The sequence below is a fragment of the Haplochromis burtoni genome, unplaced genomic scaffold (assembly GCF_018398535.1).
Source record: "Haplochromis burtoni strain Fernald_Lab_line unplaced genomic scaffold, NCSU_Asbu1 Contig_8, whole genome shotgun sequence".
In the NCBI taxonomy this organism is placed as follows: Eukaryota; Metazoa; Chordata; class Actinopteri; order Cichliformes; family Cichlidae; genus Haplochromis; species Haplochromis burtoni.
The window spans coordinates 1,717,289-1,743,445 of NW_024582369.1; the positions used below are offsets into that span (position 1 = coordinate 1,717,289).

At 39.5% G+C, this 26,157-nt stretch overlaps 3 protein-coding genes across 5 annotated transcripts; 1 reads left to right on the forward strand and 2 right to left on the reverse strand.

Annotated features, from left to right (window-relative positions):
* Window positions 1-9: 9 nt before the first annotated feature.
* On the reverse strand, window positions 10-9,347 carry lin9 (lin-9 DREAM MuvB core complex component). 3 transcript variants are annotated; one of them, XM_005914504.3, is made up of 15 exons: window positions 8,303-8,390; window positions 8,124-8,156; window positions 7,753-7,844; window positions 6,655-6,768; window positions 5,492-5,622; window positions 5,193-5,318; window positions 4,927-5,084; window positions 3,786-3,919; window positions 3,511-3,639; window positions 3,050-3,151; window positions 2,879-2,959; window positions 2,656-2,781; window positions 2,316-2,501; window positions 1,955-2,052; window positions 10-976 (listed from the first exon to the last, which is right to left on the reverse strand). In XM_005914504.3, exons 3-15 carry the CDS (start codon window positions 7,759-7,761, stop codon window positions 871-873), a joined length of 1,500 nt encoding a protein of 499 aa, XP_005914566.1. In that variant the 5' UTR covers window positions 7,762-7,844; window positions 8,124-8,156; window positions 8,303-8,390; the 3' UTR covers window positions 10-870. The 3 variants fall into 3 exon arrangements, with proteins under 3 accessions (XP_005914566.1, XP_005914564.1, XP_005914565.1); XM_005914502.2 differs by lacking the exon at window positions 8,303-8,390 and adding an exon at window positions 9,058-9,347 and having other exon boundaries at window positions 11-976; XM_005914503.3 differs by lacking the exon at window positions 8,303-8,390 and adding an exon at window positions 8,510-9,045 and having other exon boundaries at window positions 11-976.
* Window positions 9,348-9,764: 417 nt separating this feature from the next.
* On the reverse strand, window positions 9,765-22,650 carry parp1 (poly (ADP-ribose) polymerase 1). Its single transcript, XM_005914505.2, has 23 exons — window positions 22,390-22,650; window positions 21,128-21,290; window positions 20,461-20,576; window positions 20,133-20,347; window positions 18,241-18,331; window positions 18,027-18,143; window positions 17,699-17,875; window positions 17,069-17,231; window positions 16,788-16,928; window positions 16,456-16,695; window positions 16,285-16,350; window positions 16,065-16,197; window positions 15,739-15,934; window positions 15,524-15,652; window positions 13,230-13,313; window positions 12,894-13,016; window positions 12,654-12,782; window positions 12,412-12,510; window positions 12,110-12,262; window positions 11,842-11,969; window positions 11,682-11,743; window positions 11,294-11,408; window positions 9,765-10,713 (listed from the first exon to the last, which is right to left on the reverse strand). The coding sequence occupies exons 1-23, from the start codon at window positions 22,510-22,512 to the stop codon at window positions 10,632-10,634; spliced, it is 3,045 nt and encodes a 1,014-aa protein (XP_005914567.1). The 5' UTR covers window positions 22,513-22,650; the 3' UTR covers window positions 9,765-10,631.
* LOC102294303 (adenosine receptor A1) lies at window positions 18,678-20,138 on the forward strand. Its single transcript, XM_005914593.3, has 2 exons — window positions 18,678-18,896; window positions 18,970-20,138. The coding sequence occupies exons 1-2, from the start codon at window positions 18,877-18,879 to the stop codon at window positions 20,075-20,077; spliced, it is 1,128 nt and encodes a 375-aa protein (XP_005914655.1). The 5' UTR covers window positions 18,678-18,876; the 3' UTR covers window positions 20,078-20,138.
* Window positions 22,651-26,157: the final 3,507 nt, after the last annotated feature.

Below are 26,157 nucleotides of genomic sequence, written 5' to 3' on the forward strand. Positions count from 1 at the left end.
ATATTATGTTTAATATAAAAAGACAAAAACATTTATATACAACTGCCTGGGGGCACTCTCATATACAACTTTACAAAAACTGAAAAAAAAAGGAGAATATCTAGGAAAGAACTGTTGACGGGGTTTAAAGGTCAGTGATGCAGACTTAGTGTGGGGGGTGTTGCAGCAACAGCCGATGTAAAATATGAAAACACTTAAGATCAAAACCCCAGAGTTCTCCTTTATAAAAAAATACTGAAAAAAAAAAAACTCTTCAGTGTGCACAAAATTACAAAAGCCATTTCAGAATACACAGCGGAAAGGCTGACAATATTCCTAATAATCAGATATTGTACAATTATCTACAATAACTTTTTAATTATAAAACATTCCTTCGCGTTCCCCTGTACTTATCATTAAAGGAGCAACAGAACACACAACTTACAGAGGGAAACATCAGAAATAGCAAAATATTGTTGCATAACCATACACACCTACTCAAAAATAAATAAATACGGACAATAAAAACTGTTAAAACCTTATGTTTGGCACGTGAAACCAAATAAATAACAGTTTTAATATTTTGGAAATGTGGAGCGTGGCAAAAAGCTTTAAGACTCTTTCGGGTTTGTGTTCATTCAGTTGGGTGCACAAACATTTTGATACAACAAAAGCTTGTGGGTAAAATATTCAGCATTCTTCTCTCCATTCCGATCAAAACTTGAGGAAATCTGGGAAGAACTCAAATTGAAGATCCACAGCATCGACATGAGCCTTCTTTGTAGTCCTTTAACAGTCCAGGTGAAAGCACCATTTCACAAGACAAACATGGATATACCGCACTTCCGTGTGTGTACATGCACCTGTGCGTGGGCGGGACGATGCAGGTACTCAGACTGCATTGGTGTTGTTGGCAGCGAATGCATGCAAATTGCCCAGCTGACTAAGGCCACTCTGGATGTGTGCCACATGGATCTCAACGTTATTCTGGAAGCAACTGGAAATGCAGAAAAATAACCAAAGTTATGAAGAACAGTTAACAACGGAACAACCAGGTGGTCCTGCAACATCAGCAACTTTTGCTTGTTCAGCAAATGTATGAACCACTAAACAGATTGCAGATAATTGTAATTTGTTATTTCATCATATATCTTAGAAAGGAAAAATAGATTTTAGCATCCACCAATAAGCAAATGATACAACAAACAACACCATAACACATCAAAATTATTTTGGAAATTTCAGAATACATGTTGTATTAGTTAAAATAAAGTGTGTATAAAAAGAATAGCCTCGCTGTGAAATTGACAGGTCACTGCCTACATTATAAACAAACTTTGCAGCTAGCTAAAACAAACCGATTTTAGTAAATTAATTATTGTAAAAGAACTGCAGCCCTCCTCAGTTCTGCTCTCTTACTCTGACTTTTACTTTGTAATTGTTCTGAATAGTCTCCACAGTCTAGACTCTGTGATCAGTTCAGCTAGGGTTCCCATGCTGCTCGGCACAGCCAACAACCTGCCCGGTTCTCCACGTCCTGCCATACACTCAACATCCCACCCTGTTCAGCTCTGCTGTAAATATTTTGATCTAACCAAATGCCCTAAATAGTTATCTGTCAATCACATGCAGCTAGCTCTGGCTCATTTTACATTATCATTCACATCAAAGTGTGTAAATGTTGTGTGTTGCTCAGCAACATGCAGCAGTTTGCATAGACTTCAGTGGGAATCAAAATGACTCCAGTAAAACTAATGAGAAAGTTATTTATTTTTATACCACATAGCTGCACTATGAATAATCCTATTTTAGGAAAAGCCATGAAATATGAGATTATACTGTTTTAACAGTTACACTATTTTGGGAGTTTTGAGATTCACAGATAATAAAGGAGAAAAATATTCAGTTTTGTCTTAAAAACAGTCATTCTTGCTCTTTTGTTAGAAATGGATGGAAACACTATTTGGTCCTTTACCTGAGGTTGGAGGGATCAATCGATGCTTTGATGTCATTGAGAGAGTCTGTTAGAGATTTAAACTCAAATGAATTCAGATCCCCGCCATCTGCCAAACACTGAGACAAGCCAGGAGAATGAATGATTAACAGGTAATCAAATCAGAAGTCATGGATGCATTATATTATATTTACTGATTAATTGATAAAACATATATTGTATTATATACTTGAAGTTCAACATTTCTTAACAAATTACTGCTGCGAAGCTCTAAATTTGTGCATTGAATTTCAAACAAATTGTTTTCTTGCACACAGAGTGTGACATCCTAACATCCTCTCCTATCATCCTGACACACTTGTGATAAAAATACATCTTCTACCTTGATCTGTAGGAGCAGAGCAGTGAGACGGGAGATGAGGTGTGTGAGGCTGGGATTTGCCACACTCTGCTGCCCATCCTTCATGGCGTTGATGCGCATTTGCACCATCTGCTGGGCCTCTTCTTCACTACGCCTCCGCAGCTCTGTGGGATGGTCTGCTGGAACCATGCCCTGATCAGGAGCGAGCTGGAAAGATGTACACTGATGTTTAACACAAGGCTCTCTTACTCATTTGTTTCCTTACTCGTTCCTGACTAACAAGAAAAAAAAACATGCTAGAATTATCAGATACTGCAATAAAATATTTCAAGTTTAAGTGTAAGTGTGCCTTTTCACTTACTTCACAGCAGTACTGCTGAACTTCATGAAGAACCTTGTTCAGATCTTTATTTAGCTGCTCCAGCTCAAGCACGGTGGTAGCATATCGCTTCTGGAAGTCCAGATCAATAGGCATCGAGTATGACTTCTGAACACAAAACAAAAACATAGCTCAGGTAAGCTTGATGTGGATATTTCAGAAGCATTTAACATGTTTTAAAGTAACTTAACTATAATGACTTTACCAGCTTCTCAGCTTCTGTATTCATTTCTTTCAAGTGCTTGATGTGCTCTTTTTTGATCATGAGGATTTTGGACAGTCTTGTCTAATAATGGACAGAAAAACAAGACAAAGCATTAGAACTACATTGAAGGACGTCACCTTTTTAGTTTTCAATTTGACAGGAATTCCTTACCACTTGGACCAGGAAATTGACAGGAAATCCTCCCAGTGTATCTCCTTCAGCACCAGGCAGTTTGTTCCTCCACGGTGACTGGGTGATAAGAGGGTCATTGTCCTGTTGTTTAAAAAAAAAAGGCCACTTAGATCAACAATCTTCATTTGAAATCTGTTTTTAGATGGGCAAACAGATACACAGCTGTGAAAAAGGTGTCCGGCAAAGGTTTCACTGGCTTTTTTTACAGAGGAATCAGCTTCTAAGGGGGAATTAAGTGATTGCGCCACTAGCCCAGCTTGGAATTGTTCAGTCTACCCACTGATTAGCATTAATGTATAAAACGTATAGTGTATAGTAGGCCAAACAAAGCAGTTATTTGAAAACAACAAAAAAAAGAAAAAAAAAGAAAAAACAAAACTCGAATATGGCCAAACGTGTCAGCAAATCCACAAATGGTAGTAAATGTAGTTTCAGAATACCATATGGACAGGAGTGGTAGCAGAGGGATAGGGCCCTCTAGGCGGAGTCATGAGGCTTTGCATATAGCGTGCTGACCGATGCTTCTGGGCAAAGGCTGAAATGGGCATGGTCTCATTAGGTTCATTGCTCTGGAAAAGAAAATTACAATAAGATGGTTAATAATATGACCTGTGAAATTCCTACGATACAGCTATTGGCATTTCTTCTTCTTCTCCTGAGTGGCAAAATCACACTGAGAGTGAAGCTTTTATGAGAGTTAACTTAAAGTGTTTACCAGGACTTCATAATCAGGCACAGTGTGAGTTCCCAGGCCAGTGCGGTCAAAGGTGACACGATAGGTGGCGGCACTGGTGTCTACTGCATCAATCTGCCCTGTGAACAGCCCATCATGGAGTCCTCGGAGACGAGCTGTAGAACAAAGATAAATGCACTTGATTTAAACCTGAATAAATAAATAACAAATAAATTAATTATTCACATATGGAGTCTGATACAGCCTACACCACACCATTAAAAGGATCTGACTTTTTACGAGTACAGATTCATTTGGTGTCTGAAATAGCCAAGTAGACGCTTTGCTATTTGTCCATCCAAAGATGTTGTTGGCTTGATTTCTTGGTCCTTTAATTGTCCATAGTTTTGATCAAATTCAACTCCAGTACCATATTTTAAAATGATTGATTTGTTCAATGTCTTGTGCTCTTGTTGTTCAACTTTCTCAACTCTAGGTGGCCGTGGAAAAAAATCTGTGTGTGAGCCCTCTTTTTGTCGGCTGAAAAATGTCTTTATATTTGATATGAGACCTAAATGTCTAGTGTGTTGTTTATGTCCCTATTAAAACAGTATTTGTCAGGAAATACTGCAGTCCTTCAACTTTGAAGGAATTTAGCAATTCCTTGTTTATGCTCGCCAATAAAGTCAACTGATAAAGCAACAGAGTGTAGACAATCCTTCAAATATGCGTTGCTATACTACAAAAGATCTGTACAATCACCACAATTTCAAGGTGGGCACCTCAAATTAGCATATGGACACACTTTTTGTTTCATAGAAAATAACGTTTCTATGAAACGTCATCTCATCACAGTCGAGCTAACCATTGACCTTTTGGATTAAAAATCATTCAACTTGACCTTTGAGGGATCCGTTTTCATTTGTGCCATAATTAGCATATTAGTTCTTAAATCATGACCAAACCTGCGTTTTGTGAGGCAAATCACAGTAAAACTGATCTAATTAGGTCATCCTTAAATTCTCCCCAAAAATGGCCGATAGATCAGGGGACAGATAAAATAACTTCTCTACCTCTTAAGTTCAATTCCATGAATATATCTTTTGAAAGTGCAAAGCAGAAAAATGTAAAATGCAACACTGCAGCTCATCTGAAAATCTTGCGCTCACTTCAGTCATCTTACCGGTGACTTTGGTTCCTATGATGAGAGGCAGAGGGATTTCATCAGGAAGATCTTTGCAGTTTGACACGTCAGTTAGTTTTCTTTGCTGCAGCAGCCGCATTTTCTGCCGTTTCTGCCTCAATGCTGTTCGCTCTTCAGCAAAGAATGCAGATGAACACCTTGAAGGGACAAAAGAGCACAGCAATGTAATGCCAGTTCTTTTTGTCCTGACACATCAAGTCCATAAGGAAACTGTTCCAAACACTTATGTAAAAATCACAGCGTACCGTCGAGGTTTCCCCATCAACCTCCTTATTGTACCCCACTCAACTCTGGTTAGCTTTCTTGTTTTCAGGTTGGGGAAAGTCTCCTTAAGACACAGGCAGAACTCATTGTCACCCTCGAAAAGAGGCCTGGAAGAAAGAGAAGCAACAGTAACAGTTTTATAATTACCAATTTGCTTTTGACTAACGTGATAAGCTGAATTAAGACCAGTTATGTGTGGGTAACTTATTTTTTATCTCATTTATTTATGTGTACTCATCAGGGAACAAAAATAAATAAATAAATAAAAATCAGACTTTACCTGTCAATATTGGAATAAAACCATTCATAGATGCACCATTTGTGAGCTTTGGGCAGTTTCAGCAGGTTTCTTAATCTCAGCCCTATTTTCTGGGAAGCCTTCTTATCTGGTGTCACGATGTTAGAAAATTTCTGTGAGGAAAACCATTAAAACAACAGTCATTTCATAAACAACAATATGGTAGGCATTTTAAAGAACTCCTTTGGAAAGGGTTACATTAGACAAATCATATTCTGTTATGCTGTAGAGATATGATGAACTTATTCAATCTCAGGCACACCAACTTGGTCAGAAAGCATAACCTTTGAAACTCACATTACCCCGCAAGGAGCCTTTTTAAAAAATTCTAGTTTAGATTTTATATATTTGTGTGTGTATATGCGTATGTTTATTCATATACACATATGGATATCCAAAGTTAAACTCTATCTTATTCTTTTGGCTATTGATTGATTTTTATGTTAAATTTAAGTTATTAGCTATAATTTGGACTCACATTTTATCTTATTTTAATGTTGACATGATGTTCAACTCTTTGAAGACACTCGTACCAAAAACAGGTCAGGTATAAACAGATAGCTTTTGGACCAAAACAAACCTCAAACAAAGTTGAACTTTTATACTACGAAAACTTTCAAACACCCGAGTGTAATATATCTCGTCACAAGTAATCCAAGTGGATGAGCACTTTTCAAAGTCAAAAGTCAAAGTCAAAGTCAACTTTATTTGTCAATTCTGCCACATGTACAGGACATACAGAGGATAGAAATTCCGTTACTCTCAAACCCTAGATGAAATAGCAAATGAACATTTAAATATAAGAGAGTGAATAAAAAATGCAAATAAAATAATTAAAAAGTAAAAATTTAAATAAATACAATACAATTTAACAAGAAAGCTATGCAATATACAATATACAATATTCAGGTAAGGGTAAATGACATTGAGTGTAAACCAGGCAGAGTAGTGCAAATAGGCAAATAGTGCAAATAGTGCACTATTTTCACACACAATTTACTTTACTTTTAATCTTGGGCCTCGTAAACTGCACAGGTGACACAATTATCTTAAAGTTTAATATGAACAGTGCTAACTGGAGCATTACCAGGAAAATGTATTAACTGCAATATATACGTGATCGTAAGGAAGAATGCAATCATTACCTGTGGTGTGGTGGTGACTCTCTGGCTCCTCCGTGGAGATCTGGACGGAAGACGCTGCTGCGGTGGCTCATCTTCATCTCGAAACAAACGGCTCCGCTTCGAGCTCCGTGTAGGCTGCAAGAACAATGTAAATTCAAAATATTACCAACAATCTATAAATAACATTGTGGCATTCTCCATATTAGGCGTCTATTAGCAGTAGAAATTCTGGCATGTTGCGTTATAAATAGCCTGGCTAACACAAATGTTACTCTGGGAACTCTCATGTATAATACACAGGTTCTGAAATAATATCTAAGTAAATGTAAAGACCCCCATTCATGCAAAATGAGATGAAATGCATTTTCCTTCCAGTTCCACATCACATTACACTGGCATGAAACAACTTAATGGAGGTAAGAAAATCAACTCCTGAGATGTAAACAGAACTGCAAAAGACTTAACTATGCTGCTAAGATGAGCAAAGGGCAGTAACTATGCATACACTAACGATATATCCATACATTACCATTTTCGGCCATAGCTCTCTCACATAAGATGAAGTGACTTTCTTTCTTTTCATTTTAAGAAGAAATAATTGTGATTTTTTTTTAAATATCAAACCCTGTATTACTGCATTGTAATAATTAACTTCTTGGTTGCTAAAAGGAAAGAAAAGATACACTGAACTGCTCCCTTATTTCCCAACGGGTCACCACAGTGGATAGTACTTGATCTGGTGCAGCTTTGACATGATTGGTATTCTTTCACTGAAAAATTCCAAAACCGTGGCAAAAAAGTAGCCGGAAATGCATCAGGAGGAATCAATGGTACTGAACAGGTCAATTACAATAGCTGCGGCTTACACTGACACCACATTTAGTTCCGTTTCAGTGGAGGTGTGCGTCATGTCATGCCTTAGGGTTTCATCATAGGGTTTTAGAGGGATTTCCTGTTATGACATAGTTATGGCACAAATTTCCCACTGAAGCATAATTATGGAGTAAGGTGACTATGTTAACCACTATACCATATTTTTCATATTAGTAATTAAAGCAACGTGTGTAACAGATTCTCTTTGTTTTCGAAGTTTTCATTGCTTTTATTGCATTAACTTACCGTGTCCATTGTGACAGAGGAATGCCGTCCCCTGGTGTTGTGAGCTCGAGGGAAGCTGTTTTTCTCATTCAGAGTGTTGGACAAACTGCCCTCTGTGAGAATACCAACATATTTATATACAAGAACACCAAAAACAGTTTCTAAATCAGTAATTATATCTTAACAACCCTTTACCAACAGACAAAAATCACATGCAAACAATAACAGGACCATTATGCCATGTAAGCTTGCAATTAGAAACTATTACAGAGCTCTGACCAACGTGATCTGACACAGGTCTAATCGATATAGTGAGGAATTCGAGTCAACGTTTCCGAAGCACCCAGTATATTTGTAAACAGTAAAAAGCATAAATACAAGGGAATCCATACCTTTAAGACTGACGAGTGCCTCTGCTGAGGAACCTGAGGAAGATAACAATTTAGGCTACATTACTGTAGAGCATTAAAAAGCATAAAAAAGCAACACCACATAGACGAAATCTAAAACGGTGCAACTTTGATAAATATTATTTGCCAGTGTTCTCCTTTTTAAGTTACGCTCATTTCACCTGTCGCAGAATCAGTAAGATGGTGCTTTAAACACTGACAGCAGCCAGGCAGGTGAACAGGAATTAAAAATAAAGCTAGCGGACTCGGTTAGGCCTTTACCCCCAACTGGAGCTGTCAGACACGGGTGTAACATCAGCTGTGGGCAATTCGTATCTACACATGAGCCAGACAAGCTAAGCTATGAGCTGTAAAATAACGTTATTTACATTAGGTAAGTTCCCAGAGACCGTTTCAGGTGTAAACAGACAAATGAACTGGCAAGTTTCCCTTCACAAGATCAATAATGATACATAACACATAACTATAACCAGGGTGAAGGAACGCTAAAAATGATGAAAGTGTCATGGAAAACTAAAATAAATCAATAAAATAGAAAATAAGTCCAGCAAAACAGATAGCTTGTTAGCAGCTAGTGGCGTAGCGGCAGCCTTTTTGTTCCTGCTATACGCGATCTAAGGTTAGCAGACGTTAGCTCGGGGCTAAGCTAACGTTATTTGTTCACCCAGTTGGGCTAGAGTAACTTGTTCAACTCCAACATTAGCCATGGTTAGCCTCTCGCGCTAACAAGCGTTAGCTGACTTAGACAGACCCGGTGTCTGTTTGCGTCTAAAATGAGCTTATGAAGTCCGCGCAGAACCTATGATAGCCATTACATGGTCAGCGATATCGGGTTTTGGCCAGTTATTTATTTTACCACCGCGGGACTGCTGCTTGTTTACAATGCAAAACTCCTTGAATTTGTGTTGTTACTCACTCTCGTCTAACAGCTGGTCCATCTCCGCCATCTTGAATTAGCCGCGCCGCTTTTTCAAAGACCTTGTCAAAATGCATTCTGGGTCGGGACTCTCTCTGGAGGGCGATTTGAGAAATAAAAATCCCGTAATTTGCTTAAATGGTAGCTTAATAACTGCTTCCAGTAGTTTGTTTATCTAAACAAATACATCCACTTTCTACACATCAAACTTTTACATGTTAAATGTGAAATTAAATCCTTGGGAAATCGTTTCGTATCAAAAACTTGACTCGGAATGGGAGCATAGCAACCAGCCATTGTTTCATACGCCACATCAGTTATCGTTCATTTCTCCTTTACGTTTTAGTCTTTGTTTGGAAAGTGTTGTGTTTGAAATGAAATGTTCTCTCTTGAGTAAATGTATTTATTTTTACCTGCAGTTATACCAAGAAAGATTTTGTTTATACTATACGCAACATAAAACACAGCATATGGGGTACCATTTATCTATTAATTAGTAAATAACCAAATATACGTGAGATTTTTTTCTTAGATGTGAGGAAAAAGCAGATGAAAAACTAAAAAAATAAATAAATCATTTGTGCAAATATGAGTTTCTAATCTCACAGAAAGTGTAAGTTTCTTCTTCCAATTTTTTCACTTTAGTAAGCTCATAAATTGTTACCATTAAATACAGAAAATCCTGTTGCTGTTTTTTTTTTTGCATATTAACTCTTTATTTTGTGACCCTACAGTGCCAATGGGAAATGAGGCAAGACAGTTTCTACTGCTTAAATCTCCTATCAAAATGAAGCCAAAGCCTGCTTTTTCAGAATCAGAATACTTTTATTGATCCCTAGAGGAAAGTATTTGACAATGATTTTTCATCAAGGTTATACCATTCCCAGGAATGCTCCTTAGCAAATGACCTTGATTTTTGCCTTCTCCAACAAACTGAAAGAAACCCTTCTTCATGTCTAATGTTTTATTTGGGTTTGAGAGAAGCAAGAAAAAGACATTTAAAAAAACCACTTAGTATGGCCTTTTTTATCTTTTACAGGGCGCCTTGCATAAACACTCATCACATTTTTTTTTCTTTTTAGTGAGGAAGACAGCTAGAGATGCGAACAAAACAAGTATATACATGTCAAAATGCTTACAGTATCTTAGTCTTCACTTTACTGTGGATTCACAGCAAATTATTGGTTTGTGTATGTTTGCAGACTGGCTCTTGAACACTCCTAAACTTGCAGGACTATACCTTATGAACTACAGGAAAATAAGATCCTTCTGCAGTGACAGATTACCAACACTTTCTGAAGTTGTCACCAGACCTCTCCAGGTACTGATGTACGCAATGTGAAGAAGCCAGTATTTAGGTACCTAATGTATTACTAAGGAAGTCTGCCACTTAATAAACCTGGTGAAAACACAATAAAGTGACAAGAGATTTCCAAGGATCCACCATGAAGGACGGTTTAGTATCACTCCTTTTTTAAACATCTTCGGTTGCAGAGAATGAAGCCCAAGCATTTTGGAGGCAACAGTGGTCTTTTTTTTCTTTCTTTATGAAGAAGCTTCGTGCGCAGCCCCTCTCACCACAGGGATGTCTGGTAGTTAAACTTGATCTTCAGAAGATACTTCAGATTTACCTGTGCTACATCATACACAATGTACCTGAGGGAGCACGGTTAAAGAAAACAGGTGGTACAGATACAAATTAAGCTGAAAACACAAATACCCTGACAATTTATTTTGTGGTGACTGCTGTTAGGACATAAACACAACCCTTCACTTGTCTCATCTTCATGTCTTCACTGCTATAAGCAGTGCAAATGAGTCGATTTATGCATGACAGCTGGGTGAGCTACACAATGAAAAGTAGGTTAGACAATATTCACCTATTAAAAGACAGAAAGCTATAAAACTGTTTCCATGGGTGAACTCATTGGTCTTTTATTTATTATACCTTACTTGTACTGCATGTTGAAAGTGACTTAACTTACCTTCCCTATTGTAAACCTCTCTTTGATCTTTGATGTGTAAATGCACAGAGTTGCTGCTATGTGACTGGATCATTAGATTTTGTATTAATGACAAATGAACAGATACACCTAATGAAATGGCCGGTGACTGTAAGATAGAAATGTAACAAATTTTACTCACCTTTTTAACTGCACAGGTTATGTACAGACAAGCAGGTAAAAAAAAAAAAATCATTACACATATAACCAAACAAACTAATATTAGAGGATACTCGTTGTACAGCAGACTTGTGTCATCAATATTAGTGTGGACTCCTTTTCCCAGAGGCACTTGCACTCCATTTAAAGTGACAGTGGCATTTGGATCGGGAGCAGTTCTACCCAAACCTGTAATAAAAAAACACCCAAAAGTGAATATTATTAAATGCACGCGCACACACACGCAGTTTTAAAAACTGACAGAGACAAAGGTAAATATTTCCTGCTGGGATGAATTTCAACGCGTTGTTAAGAACTACGCTGAAAAGCGTGGATCTAAATTACAGTTAGGGACACAGACTAAACAGAAATACAAAGCTTTAAGCACAATGTTTGCCATGTGAACCAAACACTTAGAAAAATAATACCAATTAAAATGCTGCAACCCATTATGTCTCTCACCTTTAACACTGTGCTTGCCCTTAGGTAATTTTGTAATATGAGAAGCCTTCTTCAGTTCATGCCTGCATTAGTTAAAAAGGAGGTTGCATTTATTTACACAGTCAGGCCAACATTTCAAAGGATGAAATATATATATTTTTGCATTCAGACCGTCACTTACATGTTTCCTAGAGCAACCTCGCCGAGCAGAATGAGGCCCACAGGATCTGACTGGGAGGTATGGCAGTAGTTCGCACTCTTGGACACCATGTCAGCAAAGTACACACCTTTGCCAAACATGTAACCAGTCTGGAGAAAATTAAGCAGGACTGTAATGTTATGCAGGACTAAACGCTAGAAACTATGGGTAAAGTTGGGGTATTTATTAGAAGGAGAGGTTTTTAATTCTTCACATCTTATCATCAACCTGGTTTCAAAACAACACTCACCACTGGGGCTTCTGGAGGGGCGATGCGGAGACCCTGAGACAGAATACCGGCGTAGTTGGTGGTTCGAGAGCCGTGCCACAAAAGCTGGCGATTGTGCAGCTCCTCGAATGGACGGTATCGCTGGTGCTCTCCCTCTCTGACAATTTTAAATATCTAAAATACAGAAACACAATCAGAAGACAAACTAAGATTCCAAATCTATTAAAGCCATTAAAATGAAGCGGTTGTCCTGCTTAAACCCATTTTTACCAAGTTAATCAATCAATAAATTCAAAAAAAAAAGAAAAAAAAAAAAGACTTGCCTCTTGTACTTCCAGTGTGTACGTGTTGTGCGTAGCAGCGTGGGTGTTCTTAACGTATTGCACGATGATCTCAGCTTCACTTGTGGTCTTGTCAACAACCTGTAAAGCAACAGATGTGTCACATGCATTTTTTTGTTTTTACATTTCAAAACTTAAATCGATCATCAGGGCAAAAATGAAATCTTGCCCACCATTGATGATTAAGAACAAAACTTTACTCTCTAAAGAGCTGTGCTCCTTACCTCAATCTTTGTCTTGAGTTTCTCATAGTTTATGTCGATGGGGTCTTTCTCATTATCCTGGGCTCCTCCTCTCAGTAAGCTGTAAGCCACTTCAATATCCAACAGGTTGTCCAACATCTGAACTTTAGCCTAAAACAGTGATGCATTTACAGATCAACCTTTTTAAACTCTGCATTAGGCTTAGTGGTGACATGACAAAGAAAGGTCAAACTCTAGATTGGGCAGTTTATGAGTCCTTACTTGAATGTAGTCCAGGTTGTTGAGCAGTGGAGGCTTCTTCATGCCAAAGTCATGAGGTATTAGGGTATAAAAGCGATTGGAGAGATCCAGTATCTGCGCCTCAGACACACACTCTGACACAGCCTTTAACAAAAGTAAGTTAAAAATGTAAACGTTGCATGATCAGGAGCTGCACAGATCTCATCCAACCACTGGTACAGAAGGTAGTTGTTATGTCCAAAATTCATGCCAAACGATAGTATTAAAATGGATTTCAAAGCATTACAGAGTTATATAAAGAGGAATCCAACATAAATACCAATGCAACTCTCAGAGGAGCTGTTGACTGTCACTGACCTGCTGTACTTCAGTGAGGAGCGCATAGGCACTCTGGATTTGCCTCTTGCTCAGCTTACCGAGTGGCATCTTCTGGAGGTCAATCTGCAGACAGAAGAAGAATAAATCAGCCTGTCAAGTGCAAAAATACTGGTGGATGCCAGTGCTACCCCTCAGCATTCTTGTAGGTCCAGTATGGTATCAGTTTCAAAATCCTATGTTGCCTTGTTCTCAAGTTATGACATTCACAACCTTGCGTTTCAATGCCAACTGCCCAACGCCCAGCAGGGTCAGCCTTTTACAGCTGAGGGGTAATAATAAGTAGTAATGCTCACAGAGCACTTTACATCATTATAAATTAACTTACTTATTTTTCACCATCCCTGGACTCGCACCAGTTTGCATACAGGGAGAACCGGTCAACCGAGGATGCGATCGCCACAGTGCTGCACACATTACTGAAGCACTTGGAACACAGGAACACCTATGCACGGCTCCTCTTTGTAGACTACAGCTCGGCTTTTAATACCATCCGGCCATACAAACTCCGTCCCAAACTCCACCAACTGGGACTTAACTCCTCTCTGTGCAACTGGATTGTGGACTTCCTCACTAACCGTAGACAGAGTGTCAGAGTGGGTAAGAACACCTCCTCCACCCTTGTGGTCAACACCGGTGCCCCTCAGGGGTGTGTTCTGAGCCCTCTGCTATACACTCTCTTCACCCATGACTGTATTTCCTCCTGCGCGTCCAATCTCATTGTTAAGTTTGCCGATGACACTACAGTGCTCGGACTTATATCCAACAACTGATGAGACAAACTATAGGACAGAGGTGCAACAACTAGAGTCATGGTGCCACGACAATAACTTGGTCTTAAACACCAAAAAGACCAAGGAGATCATTGTAGATTTCCGGAAGAGGGTCATAACAACCATCTGCCTCTCTTCATTGGCAGTGAGGCGGTGGAGAGGGTGAGCAGTTTTAAATTCTTGGGGGTAACTGTGACCGAGGACCTGTCCTGGGGCAACCATATCACCTCAGTTGCACGGAAGGCCCAACAGCGCCTCTACTACCTGAGGAGACTGCGGAGCGCACACATTCCCAGATCTCTGATGTTGAACTTCTACAACTGTGCCATCAGCAGCGTTCTGACGTATGGATTTCTAGTGTGGTTCCCCAGCTGCACCAAGGCCGATCAGCAAGCACTCCAGCGGGTGGTGAAAGAAGCTGGCAGAATTATTGGAACAAGTCTGCCAGAGATCAGTAATATCTTCCCCACTCGCTGTCTGAGGAGGGTGCACAGTATCCTGCGGGACCAACATCACCCTGCGCGCCACCTTTTCCATCTGCTGCCCTCAGGGAGAAGGTACAGGTCTATACAGGCCAGAACATCCAGACTGGCCAACAGCCTGTATCCACAGGCTGTGAGGCTCCTGAACTCTCTGCCCCCCTCTCACGGACAATAACCATATCCAACTTCTTAATAGCAATGAACTGGTCTGCATTGGTGCATCATATCTTTATTCTCTTCCCCCTCCTGCCCCCCCCCCTCTTTCTTAAATAGATAACTATCATATCTGATATCATATCTCACAGTACAATAATATTGAATGGGTTGCATTGTTGTATTTTGTCATGTTTCTCAGGTCTTTGTCTGAATTTCTACGAACATTATTGCTAAGGATTGTCTTATTGCATTGGAGTCACACTGGGTTAAATATGTACACTTTGGTTTTAAGGGGTATTTATTATTTTCTTCTTTTTTTGGGGTTGTATGGAAGCCCCAAACGCAATTTCATTGTTCTTGACAATGACAATAAATAAATAAATACTACTATTGTATTAGAAGAGTTATCTAATCTGCTGCTAAAATAAAAAGCACTTAAAATGTTCTCTTTGTGAATGAAGACGAGTATTTTCCTTAAATTGTTTAATCTCTTAAACATCAGTAAATTATTTTTATGTCTGTGACAACAGCCTAAAATGTCAAAAACTAAAGCACATTTACATTTATCCAGACGTCAATCCACAGCATCAGACAGGATTTTTTTGTTTTTTTTTCAGAATCAGAATCAAAATACTTTATTGATCCCTGGGGGAAATTATTTAATTATTTATTATTTATTTTAATATACTTCTTAAAGTTGTACTTCTAAGTCAAAATATTACTGTATACTGCATATGTTTTATCCATCTGACTTGAATGAATGAACTTGTGACAATGTGAAGTAAATACCACATCGGGCGAAATTGTAAAAATAACCCAAAGAACTGGAAGATCCTGATTTCAGTGTGTGGTAGGCAAGTCTTACCTCAAACTCGACCATGGCCTTCTTCATGCTTTCTACATCAAAGATCATCTTGATTAGCTCCTGGACAGGTTTGGCCAGCTTTGACTTGGTGCCAGCCGTGGCTGTCAGCCTCTTCACTGCCTCCTCATCCTGCACAGAAACACAAGGGGTCACTAAGAAATTAAAAATCCACAACATGTCAGACGAGATGTTGACTTATTACTGTGTATGTGTACCTGTCCATAGTCAATCTCCAGCGGGTAGAACTTATTGGGATATTTGGTGAAGTTGGAGGAGCCCCAGTCATTGCCCGTCTTCTCCTTGTACACACCCAGGAAATTATCCAGAGCAGAGTTCTTATCATGGAATTTGTCCAACTTGTTTCCTCCGATAGTTGTACCCACTCTGCCCCATGACCTGAACACCCAGTACCTACACGCATGTCACAGAGGGAAGAGATACATGAGTTAGTGTCTGGATAGATAACATTTCCACGAATGGGGGGGAAATAGTAAACAATAGGCAAAGCCTAACTGCAGCCAACACAAAGAGGTCCGATTACCGTTTCTGCACATCATCCTCAAGCAGCTGCAGTTTATAGTAAGAGTTAGTTCCTCTGACAATATCCACAAGACCGAGTGTAGCACTGTACATCTTCCCACTCTGCTCCAAGACATGGGCACTGTTCTCCAGACCTGGGAAAAAAAATAATAATTAATTAAAATTGTGGGGGAAAAAAAAAGAGAAATGAAGCATTTTCAGTCCATGGTACTAATGACTACCTGAGTCTGGATCCACAGCAGCTCCACCTTTGACTGTGAGTTTCATCTTCTTGGATTTGCTACCACCTGTAATGCCACAACTGTTTAATGTATGCACTAAATGTCACATTGTATACTGCCGCAATTGTTCTAATGCATTCATTCAGTATTTCCACATTAAGTGCCCTTTACCTTCCTCCTCTTTCACCCTCCCTGTGCTCTTAGTAGCCTGTGTTCCAGACTTAGAGGCCACAGATGGAGCCTGAGCTTCGACTTTAACCTCTGCCCCCCAGGGGGAGATGGCGTGCAGGGAGACCAGCTCCTGGAGGGCTTTGCCCGATGACTTGATGTCAGTGAGGAAATCCTCAGAGACCACACGCACGCCAGCGTCCCTTACTTCCTCCATCTTCTTACTGATCTTTTCCACCTCCTCTGTCAATACATGGCAAAGTTTGATGTTATATCATTCCTTTTCTTACTGAGAGTACTTGTGATAATTCTCTCTTTAACAAATCGTTACTCACTCTTGGTGCTTATACACAATGAGGCCTTGTTGACTGTGCCGGTAATCTTTCCACCGAGCTCTTCCACAGCAGCTTTCAGATCATCCTTGTTCTTAGTCAGCTTGCCCACAGTCAGCAGCTTCATGCCAGTAAGAGGCTTGTCTAAGGGACAAAACACACAGAATAAAACATTTTGTTAATAACAAGAAAAATGTTAAGAATTTTTTCATTGCATTTTGTCTGTGGTACCAAGAGGGAGGAAGATTTTTAATGTTTTACACAGTCTTTTAAGTTTTTCTCACCTGAAGGTGCTCCCTGTGGCAGTGGCTCGGTCGGAGCGCTGGATGCACTCGGTAGTGGTTCTGATTTGGCCGCTGTCAGGGTTTTTGTGGGAGCCTCTTTAGGGTAAACCCTGTCCTGCCGCTTGAATTTGAATTTTTTCAGAAAAGAAACTTCGTGGAATTCCTAAAATGGAAAGAGAGACTATTTCAGAGACACAGAGCAAACAGGTAACTACAAATTAGTTTTTTATAGCAGTTTAATTTTTCTTCCTCAGTCCTGCTCATTGGCTAAGGCCACCTCATTTATTTACTTTTCATTTTCCCATTGGTGACAGTACGTATTCTAGAAAGTTTCACACGCTCCACCAGGAAAGACTGTTGTTGGTGTCAAAAAACTAAGACAGTACCACCACAGAAAACTTAGGATGATTCAGTGACTACGGGAGGGGCTACTGCAAGAAATATAATACAGACTGACACATGCAGCCCACAGATTTTGTCCAGGGCAGCTATCCAGCCATAGTAATTGCTCCAGCTTGTGCTGTGCTAACAGGAATGTGGACTAGTTGTTAAAAGGTAACAAAGACAAACTTGTTCTGCAACTGTGGAAAAGACGTCTACATATAGTTAGAGTGAGATGAGGTGACCAACCTTGGGAATGACCCAGTCTTTGCGTAGGGGTGTTGTGGTTTTGAACACACACTTTGTCCAGGCAGAAATGTTTCCTGTGCAGTAATAGGCGTCACCCTTAAACACCAGCTGGCCCTGGCACTCCTTACAGGCCTCGAGAGCACCAAAAGCCATACCATCGGCCAGGCTGTCAACTACCTGCAAGTCCAAAAACATTCGTCATCAAACAGAAGAACAGCAGCACTCCTCAGAAAATTTTAGCTTTAACTGTATTCATGAGCAGTAAATATAGAATCATCTCCTTTCCAATATGCTACGTTAGACACAAAATACAACAAGCTTCTCTTACATTGGTCTCTCCAGAGGGAACTTCCTGGCCATTTGCAATCAGCAGCTCCTTCATATCATTGGCTGAACAATATTTTCGCAGCTTGTCCTTAATTCCCCAAATAAGCTGGCTTTGATTCTGCAGAGAAGTGCAGCCAAGACACACGCACAAACAAATTAATGCAACATCGGAAAATATCAAAGTTTAACACGTGAGAAGTAACATTAAAAAGTACCTTTAACTGTTCATCTAGCTTTTTCTTCTCGTCGTCTTCTTCTCTCTTCTGTTTTTTTGATGCTCCATCAACATCATCAGTTTTCCGCTTTCTGTGAGGACAAACATAACATTTCTTTAAAACTTTTTTTTTCCAGTTAGTTCAACAAGGACAAAAGGAAGGTGAAAAAACATCCAAATTAGCTTCCTAAATGAGCCTCAGAGGAACACGGGATAGCAGTCAAGATGAGGAACAACAAGCCTGATTCTGACACCTTCAGTCATTAAGCAGATCCAATTGGGCCTAATCAGTTAATGGACACACACAAACGCAAGTTGGTACATGTCTGCACAGCCCCAGGTGTCAGTGTTGATATCGTGCATTCTGCTCTGACTAGTAAAATGCTTTTAGCATCCTGGGAGACCAGACATGCACACGTGTTTCAGTTAATGACCATCCAAGTCTCAGACAAAACTCACTCATCAGACAACAGCTGAATCTATGGGGAGGAGGAGGATGGGGGTGGGGCTGCACATAAATCAATGTGGTAATGCGTTTCAGCAGAAGTCTGTTTGCTTTTTTTCTGAGTGAAGACGGCCAGTGAAAGAATAATACTGAAGAAGCTTTTAGATTCTCTGCTAAAATCATCGTAAACAGATGCGAGCTGCTGCAGACGGGTGAGTAATTTTCCTTTTTTAATGCATTTTATTACCACTCCAAGTTTGTTTTGCACCTTATTTCTCTTTTTAGGACAAACATGGAGGCCACCACAGCATTGTTCCAACTCTACACTTTCCAAAAAACAACAAGCAACTCCCATCTGTTGCCCCCTTTTCTAAAAGCTTTCCAGAACTTTTCATCTGCTTCCATTTCTAATGCCTCCTATTCAGCGTCGCCTCCACCTGAAGACTTGGTGATTTCCCCCAACGTGACGTACATGGCGGCTGAGCTCGTCATCGCCTTTTTCTCCACTACAGGAAATCTACTGGTCTGTGTCGCTGTGGGCCTCAACCGCAAATTGCGCACCGTCACCAACTACTTCCTGGTCTCGCTCGCAGTTGCTGACATTTGTGTGGGCGCAATCGCCATTCCCTGTGCCATCCTGACCGACATTGGCATGCCGCGCCACAATCTCTACCTGTGTCTTCTCATGCTCAGCGTTTTAATCATGTTCACCCAGAGCTCCATCTTCAGCTTGCTGGCAGTGGCTGTGGAGCGCTACATCGCCATCTTCATGCCTTTCCGATACCAGGTCCTGATGACGCCTCGCAACGCTGTGCTGGTGATCCTCGCCACATGGATTCTGGCGTTTCTCATCGGACTTGTGCCTCTGATGGGCTGGCACAAGACGCCGCCTGACACGGGCTACTGTTTCTTCGTCCTTGTGGTGGACATGACCTACATGGTCTATTTCAATTTCTTTGCTTGCGTGCTCACTCCTCTGGTGATCATGTTCCTCATCTACGCCCAAATCTTTGTCACAGTTAAGCACCAAGTGCGGCGCATCACATCTGAGCAAAGCGGCAGAGGTGACGGACAAATCAGGACCGCGGCCAGCATGCGGCGAGAGATGAAGACAGCTACTTCTCTCTTTCTGGTTCTTTTCCTCTTTACGGTCTGCTGGATCCCACTTCACATTATCAACTGCTTCCTGCTTCTGTGTCCACGCTGCTATGTACCTCTTGAGCTTCTGCTCACAGCCATCATCTTGTCACACGCAAACTCTGCTGTCAACCCTTTCCTTTATGCCTATACCATGACGGCTTTCAGGGACACATTTAAAGCTATTTTTATGTGCTGCAGGACAGTGGTGGACAGAGAGGCTTTAAATGAGACCAACAGCAGGGATCAACGCTAGACCTGATCATAACTTTAATCCCAGGCTTTAAACCGAATAAATGATTTTGGCTCACCCCTCAGATTTGACAGCAGGGAGCCTCTTCTTGAGCTCTTCTTTGTCCTCTGCCCGCAGTGCATTGAATCCCTTCAGCTGAGCGGCGCTATACTCGGGCTTGAAAACCAGCTCCTCCCTGCGGCTCACGAAACACGCTGTGTGGTACCAGCGGTCAATAAGACCCAGCTGTGGCTTCTCGGGGTCCACAGTTTTCTTGGACACACGAATCTGATCCTGGAGGTTCAAATGGATCAAATATTTATGGGAAAATGACAAAGTTAACCCACCAGATGATTAAATAATTAAATTAAAACAACAGTTTTCAGACAATAAAAGCAGTCGCAAACCTTTTCTATTTTCTGCTCACAGCCTTTGCATGTGCTGCGGTTTGACTTGGCGTATTCCACAGCAAAGTCATTCAGCGTCTTCTCGCCTTTAGCGCCACCCTTCTGGTCACCTTTCCCTACAAGATCAAAAATTGAACATGTATATCTTTTTATAGCTGGTTCAGTTATCAGTAATAAAACATATCATGATGAGTCTACAGATGTATAGATATATGTATAGGTTAAATCTGAGTTATGTCAGACCAACTAAAATTGAAATAGATGTCTGTTTTCATTCAAATGACTGACAGACTCAGTGTTCAGCTCTAAATAAGCCTACCAAAGCTTCACCTATAGTCTAGTCATCAGGAAACCATTTAAAATATATAATACAGTCTTTGATTTTCTTTCCAAAGTCAACAACTGCTATAAATCCTTGTGACTGAGCAGGTAATTATGTTCTCCTCTCATGATAAGGGCATTTACACTAAAGAGTGAAATTACTTTATGATTTGTCTTTGCTGTTGCACTGATTGATTCTTTGATATAGCAATGTTTAACCGCTGCTTAGTAACACTGTTACTCCTCCGATTGCCTATTATAACTAAAAGAAGCTTAAGATAACATTAATTAAGTCGTCCAACCATTTCCACGAGGGGTCACAGCCTAATAAAACTGAAGTACTGACCTCCTGCGGCGCCACCGCTTTCTATGGCCTTTTTCACCTTCTGTTGGTCATCCCAGCGGAGATCAGAAAACCCAGCGATATCAGCGGTGGACTGAGCTGATGCTCGCTGCCAGAAGCAGGAAAAGTGGTGCCAGTGGGGGACCTTCCCATCAAACATGGGAGACTGGAGAACAAAAAAACAAACACAGATGTTTAACTTTACAGTGTAAAGCGTCTCTAATTGCTTCTTCCAGCTCGATGGTTATATGATGCCTCAGAAGGGTAATATTTTCCTGCCAGACTTATTTAATCATCTCTTTTCTTTACCATTGCAATGTTATGTGTAGGGCATTCAATCCATTTATTACATGACACAAAGATACTTTGGAACTACTCTTGAGTTAAATCCAGGTTGTGCAAAATTTTGACAAACAGCCCATGGCTTTGAGACATTTTTATGGACATCAGTATAAAAAAATAAGATGTAAACATGCTGTTTTCTAGCATGTATAGCTATGAAAATTGAATAAATATTGTATATTTAGGACATGACACATTTTTTAAGGTTTATATACAAAGATTCAAAAAAATCTTTTTCTTCTTTTACTAAGGCATACTTTATACAATGTGTAAACTAAAGTGGCTCAAGAATAGAGCCCTGTGTGACCCCTACATTCATAAAAAAGGTGCATGAAGTGCACAAAAAGTACTTTACACTTTGCTGATTTGTATGAATTACACAGACTGAATGTGGCAGGTCTTTAGAGAGAAAAGTTGAGTGACCTGAGAATCCTGAGCTGTTCCCATCAACCATGAGTAAACAGGCAGCCACATAAGCAGCTCTCCGACTCTTTAAGTGATTACCTCTCTGTGGGGTAGCAGCAGTTACCACGCAGTGGTATTTCTGCTTCTGTGTGCTGTGATTTTTTTTTCCTATTATTTGTCTTCTGGGGTAGACAAACTCTGAATATCTGCAGCCTTCAAGCATAAATTAAATTAGCTCATGAAATGCAAGATGCATAATAGCCAGACAGAGACAAAAAGGCTCCGCGGCTCTTTGTGATGGACAGGAGTGCACAGACAATGTCAGCCATTTAAATGCTAACGAGGGCCTGATTCGGCGCAACTGAAACCACACCATAAGCTGTATTTCCCTACTCTCCAGTCTGCTCCTACCCATCCACTACACCCGTACCACAGCCCGCATGCTTTACTCAGATAGCAGCACCCAGATAGCAAGCCAGTTAACGGAGCGGCTTTGCCTCCACACGTCGCCACCTTACCTGCACCATGATAGCCATCCTCAGCGAGTCTTTAGCTATGTTTTCTTTGCATTTTTTGCACGACGCGCGGCCACTTTTGGCGTATTCTACCCTGTACAGCTTGTCCTCTTGTGAGTCTGCCATAGTTAATTTATTTTTTAAAATAAAACAGAACTACACAAATTCACCACGAGCCGAACAACTTTCTTCGGGTGACGAGGAACCGCAACAATCAACGCACTGGCGGAGAGAAGCCCGCGTGCCTGCAGAGAGAAGAGTCACGTGGAGAGTTCTCACTCCGTCTCTGTTTCCCACCGCACCAGCGGCTCTCTCATCTGGGAAAACTACAGCTCTAAACTCGCAATCTCAATCCCATTCTTCCTGAGTGAGATATGAGCGAGTGAAGGTGACAGTATGCTGCACATGCATACATCTTAAAGTGTGATTTTTAAGATTTAGACATTGAAATTTGGAGTTTAGCCTCTGAAGTAGAGCCTGTGATGCATGGTGTGCTACATGTGCTGCAGATAATATCGGTAATAAAGAGGCTATATCATTTTTTTAATCACTGTGTATGCATACAAAATGTTTGCTCTGTGTGACATTAAGGCCTTCACTCCGGACCTGTGGTACCGGACCTGTGTGCTGTGGTACAATGATGTTTTCATTGTTTTCATACATGTTTTAAATCATTTATCCTGCAGTAATGTCCCTTTTGGCATTAATAAAGTACCTACCTACACTAAAGACCAGAACTGAATTAAGATCTAAAGGAAAATAATTCAAAACTTTATCAAAATGACACAAAATCCATCAACACATACCTTAAAAATTAAATGACTAAAATATGCAACTGAATTGTGTAAAACTAAAAAACAACAGCAACAACAAAAAACAACAACAACAAACCCTTTACAGCTTTGCTTAGATTTGCATCTTGACTTAAGAAACACAGAAATTCTCTTCAGTACTATACAAAATCCAACAGATACATGAAAAACGCTGTGACTATTAACATTATTATGATTAATGTATAGTATTATTATGTTTATTATCTGATTATTATGATTATATTATTATTATATGATTATATTACTGTTATGCTTAAGGCTTTTATAAAGGCTTTTTATAGACCATATATTTATATTTGATTAATTTTAGAAAAAAATGTGAAAATAAATATATTTCTGTCCTATGACAACAGTGAAGCAGCATTCAGAGAGATAATGTTACAGAACCTTAATCGAAAAATTTAATGGAAAATAAAACCAGTATGTGATTGCAGTCTACAATGTTTGTCAGGAAACCTTTGTTTATGTCTAGGAAAGGAGTGTTAGATACTAGATGAGCTAACTTCTGTAGAGATTATGTTTATTTTTTTTCTGTGAACCTTCCGGGTGAACCATCTTTCAAAATAGAGCATCAGTGAGCCGGCTGCAGAATACCCGCGCTGGCTGCAGACAGAACTAATGGAGTCAAGAGCAATCGTCGTGACTATCAAAGAAAGGAAGACACACCTCCAAGAAGAATACACCTTGAAAAAAGAGTTTAATAAGAGTCTCATGTCATTAACAATTAATAATGCAGAGTTAAAAAATTAAAAGCACCCAGCTTTATGGCAACAATTGATTTTATTAATAGAAACTGGACTGGTTTGAATGTTTTTGTAAAAATTATATTAAAAAATGAAGTAAAAAGTTTTGCTGATACAAACGTACTATTCGCCGTGAACATTTCTATACTGTAACAACAATTAAACGTGTCTTTGGTATCTATTTAAAAACTGCACAAAGTCCCATAGAGGAGCTTAACATTAATATTTAAAGTTAAAAGACAAACAAAATAAAGACTGGCGTGAATTTGTGTCAGTTTGAATCAGACCTACAATGTAAAACATTCCTACATCAAGAGAAACCAAGCATCTTTGTTTGATTTTGATTTTAATAAATGATCAAGGTAAAAAAGAAAAAAAAAGAAAGTACACCATTTACATATCTGGACATAATCACTCTGGTTCTTAGTTAGGACCGAAACTTCAGCTGAACAACAAAATAACATCAACATATGACATATTACACAGTGTCGTCCACAAAAACTAAGCCAAAGTGCAGAAGCAGAGTGTGAAAAACTAAGTGCACTCTTACTGTTTCCATAGGAATTAACAGAGGAAGTAGCAGACAGGTCCTGCTAATTAAATGCACTTAATTAATTGATTGTCAGTGAGTATGAGCACCTTTAAAGAAGTAGAACTTTTGGCAGTTTGATGGTCTGCTGCATTCAGGTGTGTGTTAATGCCAAGGAGCAAAGCAAAGGCTGCCTATCAGTCCGGAAAAGTTTATAAAGAAACTTCCAAACAATTTGATGTCCATCATTCTATAGTGAAAAACCTTATTCTCACTATTATATTATATATCTCACTATTATAATATCTTTTGCTATAATGCACAGCATCATATTTGGTGAAAACATAGCATATCAGCACATGCACCTCGTACTAGCTCTCAAGCACGGTGGTGGAATTGTAATACTCTGGGCTTGTTTTGCAGCAACAGGAAGTTGCAGTCATTCCTCTGTATACCAAAGTATTCTAGAGTCACATGTGAAGCCACCTTTGTGACAGGGAAAAATTGTAATTGACTCATTGAACAGTAAAATGATCCCAAGCACAGAAGCAAATCTGCAACAGAATGGTTGAAAAAAGAAACGAATCAAGAAGTTGCAATGGCTCGGTCAAAGACCAGACCTTAACTGACTGAAATGCTGAAAGAGAGCTGTTCATAAATGATTGGCTGCAAACAATATTACAAAATTCCTCCACAGGGATGTGAGATACTGATAACGTTTATCAGGGCTTAAACATGGGACTCTCCACCATTTGATCTTAGAAATGAAGAAGCTTCACGGATGACAGGTGAAACTTAGAGGAGTCCACTCGCTTTTCTTTCCCAGCCCCTTGGATTACCATGACCTGGATGACTGAGGACCTTCACATAGATAAAGTATTACAGAAAACATTTACATCAAGTTATTGTTGCTAAATGTGGTTCTACAAGTTACGGAGGTGGACTTAGTGTACTTTCACACACTGCTTCTACATGTGGTGTTCTACATCTGAGGTTGTATTTCAATGCATTTAAAATCTTGTAAGGATGAAATGATTTTTTTAGGTCCTAACACAAAGAACCTTAGTACTGACAGAGGTTGTGCTTTCTTTTTTACCATGACAGTAAGAGGAATACAGTGATATGTGAGGTGTTTTTGGCATTAAAACTGTTTCAGTGTTCCTCTTCTGAATCTCATAAATTCAGAACAACACTGACTCTGACAAGATAGAAAACAAGAAATAGTGGCTCAGTGGAAACTATGCAAATACAGTATTTACAAAAGTAAACCAAGCAGCAATCACTTTATAAATAAAGGGATTTTCTTTCTTTTTGGATTATGTTGCATGAGTGAATTATACTGACCAAAATCTCTTTAACACATGTGAAATTATTGTATATAAAGTAGAAATAATGCTTGACTTCACAACATAAATGTACTAATTAAGATAATACAAACAAACAAACAAACAAACAACATTCTATATTGGCCATTTGTAGTCTAGGAGAATTTGTACTAAGAGGTAGCGTTTTGCTTGGAGGTCTGGAGTCTTGCTGATGTGTTATCCCAGCAAACATAAAGACATGTTGGCTCTTTCTTTCTTTCTTTCTTTCTTTCTTTCTTTCTTTCTTTCTTTCTTTCTTTCTTTCTTTCTTTCTTTCTTTCTTTCTTTCTTTCTTTCTTTCT

Bases quoted from the DNA above. Each gene is read 5' to 3' on its own strand.
- parp1 (XM_005914505.2), bottom strand. From the start codon at position 22,512: ATGGCAGACTCACAAGAGGACAAGCTGTACAGGGTAGAATACGCCAAA. The intron at 16,929-17,068 runs GTGAGAAAAACT...TTTGTCCCTTAG, and splicing joins GCCACAGGGAGCACCTTCAG to ACAAGCCTCTTACTGGCATG. The intron at 10,714-11,293 runs GTATCCTCTAAT...GTGCTCCCTCAG, and splicing joins ACAAGTCTGCTGTACAACGA to GTACATTGTGTATGATGTAG.
- lin9 (XM_005914502.2), bottom strand. From the start codon at position 9,088: ATGGCGGAGATGGACCAGCTGTTAGACGAGA. The intron at 5,623-6,654 runs GTAATGATTGCA...TTTTCCTCACAG, and splicing joins GAGTCACCACCACACCACAG to AAATTTTCTAACATCGTGAC. The intron at 5,085-5,192 runs GTACGCTGTGAT...TGTCCCTTCAAG, and splicing joins TTGATGGGGAAACCTCGACG to GTGTTCATCTGCATTCTTTG.
- LOC102294303 (XM_005914593.3), top strand. From the start codon at position 18,877: ATGCGAGCTGCTGCAGACGG. The intron at 18,897-18,969 runs GTGAGTAATTTT...TTCTCTTTTTAG, and splicing joins ATGCGAGCTGCTGCAGACGG to GACAAACATGGAGGCCACCA.